Source organism: Filicampus tigris, chromosome 4 (assembly GCF_054856515.1).
Source record: "Filicampus tigris isolate MCC_2025a chromosome 4, RoL_Ftig_1.0, whole genome shotgun sequence".
NCBI lineage: Eukaryota > Metazoa > Chordata > Actinopteri > Syngnathiformes > Syngnathidae > Filicampus > Filicampus tigris.
The window spans coordinates 4,509,925-4,519,438 of record NC_141220.1 but is presented as its reverse complement, the minus strand read 5'-3'; the positions used below and the strand labels follow the sequence as shown (position 1 = coordinate 4,519,438).

Genomic DNA, 9,514 nt, shown 5'->3' with positions numbered 1-9,514 from the left:
ATATATATATATATATATATATATATATATATATAGGCAAGTACGCTAAAGGTAAAGGCTATATGACCAACTCTAAGCAGCTTGATGTTCCTACAACAACAGTTTATATTATTATATTGTATACATATTCCGAAATTTCTGATCCACAGGACTGTCGCCAACTTCCCTGTGCTTGACCGCAGCAGGGAAATTGAAGACAAATGGAAGAGAACAATAGGAATGGTAACAAAAGAGCCCAGAACACCTGCAAAGAATTTAAAGCTAAACTCCAAGGTCAAGGTACATCAATGCAATATTGCACCATCCGTCATTGTTGGAGCCAAAGTGGACTTCGTCGGAGGAAACCGGTGTTGAAAATAAAACATTAAAAAACGCTAAACCGCATGATGACAAGCTACAAATCATCTGGGCGAGGCGAGAATTTTTTTGGTACTTTTTGGCAAGGAACATTAGCTCTCTGTTCGGAGACACAAAAATGAAGCATAGCAAGAAAAGAACACTGCCTTAGTGCAAAACATGGAGGAGGCTCTATCATGCATGCTCTGGGGCTGCTCCTGCTCCCAGAGGAAACTAAATGCTTAGAGACAGGTTTGACACCTTAAACATGTCTCATTTAGACAACGAGATTATTGTGATACGAAACTGGGACTGATGTGTGTTGTATACCGCGCACTTATCTCAGGTTAGTCTCCTTTTGAGTTTTAGAAGAGATCTCAACAGGTTTTCATCTATTTCTCAGAGTGTCTCAACTTGTTGTGTGCCTATTGTGATCTCGAGCTGAGAAATCTAGCTATGAATTCAATATACTCTCTCTTTCTCATGATTTGTGTTTGTGGACTCTTGTGGTCTCTTGTTCACGTCTTTTATTCTGGTTAGGTTTTCATCTTCGGGTCATGGGTCTTGCAACCAGATAATAACATCTAAAAACACTCAAGAAAGGGCCATGAGCAAAACAATGACTATTCTGAAGTGGCCTTCTTATAAGCCTTGACCTAAATCCTACTGAACATGCGTGGAAGGTACTAAACCATAGCGTCTGGAGAAAGCATGCTTCAAACCTGAGAAAACTGGGGCAGTTTGCTAATGAAGAGTGGGCCAAAACACCTGCCGAGAGATGCAGATGTCTCATTGAAAAAAAAAAAAAAAATAGTTTGATTGGAGTGATGGATTGCAACAGAATATTAAGTTAAGAGTATCATCATTTAGTCCATGAGTTTTGTTTGGTAAAATAATTATGTTGAACCATTTACCAATTATGCTGATTTTTTTAATAAATGTGTATTTATTATTACTTTTGTTATTTCTGTGACCACTGTGGGGTTTTCTTTCATTAACAGATGGGCATCGACAATTTTGTAAGTGTGTAGTTTGGGTAAAAGAGCGAACTTTCATCATATTCATCATCATCAACAATGTTTAACACGGATGTACAAGTAAATGCGACCATCTGACCCATGAATTGATAGATATTTTAGATATTACGGTATATTCAACGTCTTTTGCAAAATTATGTGTACATTACATTGCATACAATTGCTCCTACATGTATTTTACTAAGTTATGATACAGTCCATGTTGTCCTTATGTTTAATTCAATTTAGGTTTATGATTTCTTGGGGAGATCATGCAAATCCAGGAAGGCCTGAGCCAAGATTTGAACACTTGAATTCAACAATGGAAAAATAGATAAATAAAGAAATAAATAAATAATCATACAAATACCGGTACTTCACTCATACTGTCATTATGGTGACAATCACCCAAGATAAGTATATCCTGTGAGACGCATTGCAGGAACAGGGGCCTCGACTTGCACTGGGCCAGGAACTAGGGCTGCGGGAGTCTGATCAGACTACCACATAAGAGAATGAGGGTCACCAGAAACAAGAGGCAGTGCGTGTCGGCACTAGAGGAGGAAAGCTTTGAATGATTTGGATACAGCTTCGGCATGGCTTAACTTGGACACAGACCCGGATTGAAACAAGAGCAGAACAAGTGACAATTAGGCATGCAGCAAGGAGATGATGAAATGCGGTGGAATGACGTGGGGAAAGGGTTGCAAAAGAATTTGACAGGACCTTTACTTGGGCCTCACCATTTTGGCCACCATGCAGATGTCCGGGATAAAGGCCGTCCTGGGCAAGAGTTAGTGAGTAATGTTAGGAAAACGGACGGTTATTCTGGATATGAGTTTCGTGTTACTATAGCTGCTTGTGAGTGTTTGGATTTTATATTTGTGTCTTTGACTGTTTTGTCCTGTTCAATATACTGCTGAAAGAGCATCGGTGATCGTCGGTCTCCTTTTTTTTCACTCCACTCTAGCACTGGCGTGGTTGGAGCTCGCTCGTAATTCAAATTTTGGGCTGCAACACAAAGCAAAAAGTCAACTAAGCGATGGCTTGTAACTCAAAAATTCAAAAGTTGGGCCACTTCTAAGATACTGCTTTCCTTGGTTTGAGCATGATTTCCAGTTCTTACCAGCTAGCAGCTCTGACGTGATCCCCTCGTTCAGAGATAGGCAACTGGCGACCACAGTAATTTTTGAGGGTTAAAATAAAATTTCTGTAGTTGTGCAGTTTTAAGTTGTAATCGCAGTGTTGACCACTAGATGGCAGACATCCCTCAAGAGCACCTCAGACCCCAAGACTGTGCTTCTGCATCGGAGCAAATTGACCAACTTAGGTCAAGAAAATGATGTCTTTCAGGTAAAATAGGAAGCGTATCACAAACATATCTGCCTAGTTTATTTAGAGACCATGAAAGATTTCAACCCCAGTCGCCACTACAACATTGATCTCAAAACTACACAAACAATGTTTTTTTTCCCTCCCACACCAACAGTTCACACTTTGTTTGAAATGGGAGTAACTCAATGTGTGTCTTCCAAAAACATGGCTATTTTCAATTCTCATTGGTGTTACAAAATGCATATGATGCCTTAATTTGACAAGTGGTCGTTATGACGCATTGGGACAAACTTACCACCCTGTTCACACAGGTGAGTGAGTGAGCCTATATATCTGGGGATTTTGAATGAAATGCAGGACAAACGTAAGGTAGTATAGGGAACAGCCGAAAGGATAACAACAAGTATAGTGAGTTGATGTTTGTGAAAACGCAAAATGCACAAAATGAGCTCTTGCACTTAATGTTGTCTGGTTTGCTGTTCGGCAGTTTTGTGCCATCTTTGAATGACATTTTTTATGCTAGAGCTCTTTGCACGGGGAAATGGGCTGTGAATGCCAAACTCCGCCCCCCACCCCCTTCAGGTGGATGCCCCGCCCTTGGTTGAGTGGCTTGTAAGTGTCTTTTTGGTGATGGTTGGCTTTTTTGTGCGTGTATGGTCCACAAATTCTGCCTAGCAACAAGTGACAGAAGAAACACGCGACGTGCCTAGAAAAATTAATACAGAACCTCATTAAGAGGTCGCGTAATTACGGTTGTATTTTGCTGCCTCCGTTTCATGCATATTTTTTCGGTTGTGATTATAATGAAGGAATGCCATTGTTTTTACTACGGATATGTAATCCTTCCGTTTGTGTATTCAAACGCCATCGGTTTTCATTCAAATCGAAATTGATTCCGAGAAATGTAGTGGATGCAGTCAATAGCGAAGGAGGGGTAGAAGGAAGAGGAGGAGGGCTAACCAGCCTTCGGCAGAAAATCAAGCGCAAAAGACACAAGAAGAAGGCTCATCCGCTTGCCTCCCCATTGACGTCAGTCCAGTATCACATGAACCAGCAGCGACCAATCGGCGCGGCGCTGCTGGAGAGAGCTGGCTCATTTACAGCAAGATAGGGGGAAAATACGGAATAAAAGGAAACCGAGCCAGTGAGCCTGTAATGAGCACAAAATCCCAGAGAGGAAGCGAGACCCGCCGCAATTGGAGCTTTCTTTCCTTGTCGTGCTTCTCCCCGCGCCTTTGTGCCGCTGGATTATTCGCGTTGGCTCGGCGGCGGACGAAATGGATAAGGCCATGGCCCTAACATATTGAATCGCTCATTGGCAGCGGAGGGGAGTCGAGACGCGCAGCGCGGACACATTTCATGGAGCATTGTGCGGGGAGGAAAATGGTGGATTGTTTACAGTGGATCAACGAAACGTTCCCCCGTGTGGATATCCTGCCATAAAAGTGCTCGAAGGCTCCTTTAGCGCCCGTCTCGGCCTCGTCTCTCTCCAGTAATTAGTCGTGTTCGAGCACCACTAGGTAGGTAGGTACCCCCTCCCCCAGCTCGATCAGACACTGCTCATTTTTCATATACGGTACATGTAGGTGTCTTGCTGCGTGGGTGTCTTGTGTCAAGCCATCACGCTCCTCTCCTCATTTCGGGAAAAAAAAAAACAAACTGTTGGATTACTGGATTATGGATTTCAACAGCGCCGGCGGAGGCAACGAGCTGCACAACAACCAGTTTTATCAGTGCGAGGAGAGCAAGCCTTTGCTGGGGGACATGTCGGAGGGGAATAATAACGCCAAAGTTGCCGCGGGCCCGTGCAAGAGGAGCCTGCAACACTGCAGCAGCAGCGGGATGCGCTACAAGCTGCTTCACGAGGGCGACATCCAGGTGTGCGTGGTCAAACACCCTCGCACCTTCCTCAGCAAGATCCTCACCTCCAAGTTCCTGCGCAGATGGGAGCCGCATCACCTGACGCTCACGGACAGCAGCCTGACCTCGGCCACCGTGAGAATCTTCATTTTGTTCCCTTCGTCTGCGTGTGTCATTAGAATATGCCCGCCGCGTCTCGCATTCCACAGGCAGCGTTGGTGTTTGTCTTTTCTTGTCTGGACGCAGCAGACGAGCGCCAGGATTGTGCACAATCTGTTTGACGCAGTTGGCGAAAAAGCAACGTGTCAGCATGTTGATAACGGTGACATTGTCTGACAGGCGCCTTCGTCAGCCCACCTTCTGAGATAAAACATACCTTGCCCATACCTATAGCTCACGGCTAGTAAGCTTTTCATAGCGGGGTGCATAGTGCAATGGGGCCTTTAGTTGTCTCGGCAAGCTTTGAACATCAGTTCTTCCTTAACTTGCTACCATTTCCTTTCTGGTCTGCGGGGTAGGTGAGTGGTTAGCACACTCACAGTTCTGGGGTCGAATCGGGGTTTGAAATGGTGCTCTGGCTTTTCTTGTGTGGATTTGTATGTTTGTGGCCTTTCTTGGCTTACGATGGCTTCCTCCCACATTCCAAAAACACGCACGATGTTAGGTTAATTGAAGACTTGTAAGGCTGTTGACCAGGTCAGGGCCAAAGTCAACTGGGGAGTCCAGCTCCCCCGCGGCCCTAATGACGAGAAGCAGTTAGGAAGATGGGTTGATGGTTCCTTCATACGAAAAAACAACCTAACTAACTGTCAGCAGTGATTGTACTTCTGACAGAGTGGCGTTTTATTAGTGCGTATAATGGACATTGTGAGGCATTGTGGAGTTTTGTGAAGAGATATAAATTATATGTACATTCAGTCATTCTACTTTGTTTACTTATTTTCATACCACATATCCTTTGCAGGGGTACCTCGGCCTATGCCTCACTGACGAGTAACTGTTATTACCAACATTGAAATACAGTAATACAGTGGCTCCAAATGTCCATGAGAATAGTCACTGTGACATCATGCACAGTTTGAACATCAAAACTGCACCTATATATAGGTAAAATGTCTCAAAATAGTTAAATACCGCTAAGCAGTACTTGGGCAGTGATTCTTTAAAGTACTACTCATGTACCGCGACTAGTACTAGTAATATACTTTGAGAATGACTGATCTAAAGCACTTGTCCTCATAAGTGTTGCAGGTAGGCTGAATCCTATCCTAGTTGACTTTGGGGTGGAGGGTCATCCTGGAATGGTTGCCAGTCACAGGGCACATATTAAGGATGACCCCCCCAAAAAAAATTCCAACTTCAATCTGCCTTATATCGATTACTGCCCTCTTTCGCAACACAAAGGGGAACTGACTAGCTTCATGCAGTAAATATTGAGGTTAAGTTCAAAATTCCTTTTTCTGAAACATTCGGAATATCCTCTTTACTCCTCATACATGGTAATTGTGATCAGTTGAAATCCGATCAAAAGCGCGATGTATGGATAACGTTAGAGGTGGGCGATTATATATCCTTATCAATATCATCGTCAATCTTGCTTTCACGATGTGTAATTTTACATTATCGAGTATTAATACTGCCTCGAAGCGAGTCAGCCGACGGCCGCAAAGTTGGAGGAAATGCTGAAAAATCAGTGCGCATTGACTGCAGAGGAGGAGGAAGTGATAATCATTCGCCGAATCAGCGGGCAGGGCCCGGTCACGTGACTCTGTCAGCACTACACCGGAGCTGTTTCCTCCTCATTTCATGGAGGAGTGTCTAGCGGGGATTTATAGCGAGGCGCGAGTCCACGTCGTCCGCAGTCTGTAAATGGTTTGGGGTTGACAAGACTGACGTCGCTGGGAATAACATTGTAAGACGTGCCAAAACGGTCACCGTGAAGAGCAATTCTGTTGCACCTCAAGCCATATGGATTATGAGGAAAACTTGGCGACCGAGCAAGCACGCTAAACAAAAGCTTAAACACACACACTCAGAAAACAGTCGCCGAGTTGAACCAACAAATATAAACGCACGCACGCACGCACACACACACTCAGTACTTTAGCGAGCAAGTCAAACGTGACATCTTGGATGATCGGTTAACATTCAGTTTACACGCTTGTAGTCCGCATCATTCCTAACTAGCCTGTATTCCCGAGGCATGTTGCGCAAACTACGACGGTTTATTAGTGTGACGCCAGCATAGTCTACATGTCACAGCGCTGAATGAGTGGGAAAATGCGCTTTTCGGTAAATTGCAGTTTTGTTATTCAACTTTATTCTGAATATGTTGGGCAGTGTATGAGAATGTGGGTGTTGTCATGACGACGTCTTTTTTTTTTCCCTTGCTGGGTGACACTTCTTTACACGTCACATATCTCATTCTGATTTACCGTAGTTAACACCTTTTTCTCATTCTGATTGCTTTCGTAGTTGGCAATGGTACACCAGTACTTACTGCAGCTCAAAATGTCACATCATTATGGAATAACAGCAGAGACAGTTAATTGACATAAATATTCCCAAAAATCGATGTAAATCTATACATATTTATTTTTTTGTTCTTTTTTGTTGAATATTGTCGTACAATATCATTCTGTTTTGCAAAAGCTATATTTAGTCATTTGAAAGAGATGTTGTTCACAAACGCTGTCTATCCACAATTAGTCTGTGAAGCAAGTGCAGATTTAAAATATTCTTTGTAGAATATCGTCAAATTATCGTTATCGAGTTTTTGGAAAAAAAAAAAAAAAGATATTTTCTTTTGCCCATATCGCCCACCCCTAAGTAACGTCATGACACAAATATACATCATTTCTGCTTCTACCGTCAAATAAAACACATATTCACGTCACTCACCACAGTAATAAAGCAGCCAGTTTCCTCCTCGCTTCAAAAGTGTGGTTTTGTGTTGCAATAGAGTTTTGCCATGCTTGTTTACTCTTGTTTATTTCCGCTGAGTTGCAAAACAGTCACGCAGACTTATATACACACATAAATGTGTGTCTATATACTTTACAAAGTGTCAAAACTTGACCTTTACTTGGGCGCCTTTGTTAGCCGCCATGTGACGGTCCCGGATAGGCGGCCAAACGGTTACCCAAGTAAAGGTTGTATGGAAAAGACAAAAACTGACTCGGAGTAGAACCACCACTTGGAAAATCAAAATCGGTGTCAAAATCAGAATCGTTGGAAAGAAGGTTGGGCGTTTGCGTTTTGGACAGGTTGGTTTTAAGCACACAAACGACCCCCTTCGAGACATGTACCGGTTAGCTGAGACCTCGAACACGGCTTAGTTTTTCAATTCTGTTCAGTGCTCATGTGGTCAACAGCAATAAGTTAATACAGTATAACAGCTAAATTGTTCGCTGTAAACATTTCAGATTTGCATGCATGTTAACTGTAACCCCCGGACATATTTCACAACTACACATCGGATAATAAAAATAGATAAAACGTAAACAATGCACTCAGCTGTATTTTTCGCTCACGATGAACTCCCACGCGAAGTAAACCCTCATGCTCTTGACACAGTATCGTGAAATACTTACATTGTCAACCCTCGCTTCGCCGATTCCACATGCCGAGAAGCCCACCAGACGCTTCCTGATGGGGTCCGATGTTACGACAGTGTTCGCTACATCAATCAGATGGCGCAATCTGACTCCCTGACGCTTCCCGACGTCGGATTGGTGTATCCAGGCCTTTAGTTGTTGTAGTTGCAAACGAGTCATCATTAATTATATAAAGGCAGAGCCAGACATTTTACTACGACATGAGAGTCCGTCATTCGTCTTTTTTCCGGGGGGAAAAAAATAGTACCCGTCTATAAGCCGGTCCGCCTCTAATTTTAAACGGGCTTCCGTTGGTGACTATGACTCATCTTTTACTACCCAATATTTACTATCCACAATTCCTATCTGAAACTTCTATGTTGGTGTCCTCTCTCATTTTGTAGCTCAAATCACACAAGTGCAACATCATGCACTTCCTAGAAGCATTACGCGGCAACCATTGCGCATTAGTGTCACAAAAGATCACTTCATCAAATCATGACAATAAAGACGCCTGCATATGTAGCAGTGTATGCCTGTGCCCAAAACAGGAAAAACAAACAAACACAAAACAAAAAGGAAGTAGGTCTGAGCGTCGGGTGAGTCAACTGCTGGCTGAGTGTGGTAGGTGCTGAAGTGTCTGTATAAGCAGCGGCTTTGTCTTTCGAAACAGTTGCCTTACCTATAAAAACAGCTGTGTTAGTTGGGCTCCTTTCTGAATCCCCAATTGCAGGTATATTTCCCAAACTCTGAAAGAAAAAACAACAACACAAGCTTTACTGACTGATCCAAAACACACATGCCTTCTTGACCACTTTTAGTGTCCTGATCTTCTTCATATCATCAACACAAATGTTCATAATCTACACCCGAATCAGCAACAGACTCCCATGTCACAATACTATTTGGAGGGGACTGGAAATTTGGGTTTTAAATTAAAAATAGTGCTTCACCTCCATCGTCGATTGAAACAGTAAAGATAGATAAACTTGTGCGTCTGTGAAAGCCACATGTCCAAGCTCTCAAATTCTTTTGGAATTATGTTTCTATCTGCTACAGGGACTGAGATATGAATTATTTTGGAGGTGGCGAAAATGTCAGGTTTTCAAGGGTGACTCCAAAGGGTGACCGCAGGTTTTAGAGAGAGGTGTCTCTTTTTTTTCCATTCCAGGTGCATACCACATTTTGAATGTGTAGATTGAATTATGCATATTAGAGAAGCAAAACAAAACATGTTGGATTAAGATTCAATTAAAAACAATTAAAGTGTTTGGTTTAGTTTTATTAAATAGAGTGCTTTTCCCTAGTTTGACTCATTTGATTTCACTCTCTTCTATATTAAAAAAAGGATTGGTGCCCAAAAAGTGAAAT

General features: G+C 42.8%; 1 protein-coding gene across 1 annotated transcript in view; it reads left to right on the top strand.

Moving 5' to 3' along the window:
- The first annotated feature begins 3,739 nt into the window (after positions 1 to 3,739).
- The window catches only part of cmip (c-Maf inducing protein), a 58,648-nt gene continuing 52,873 nt past the window's right edge, over positions 3,740 to 9,514 (top strand). Inside the window, exon 1 of the mRNA XM_086028528.1 lies at positions 3,740 to 4,682. Within this exon, the coding sequence (XP_085884654.1) occupies positions 4,365 to 4,682 (318 nt within the window). The 5' untranslated portion in view covers positions 3,740 to 4,364. The remainder of the gene's footprint in view (positions 4,683 to 9,514) is intronic.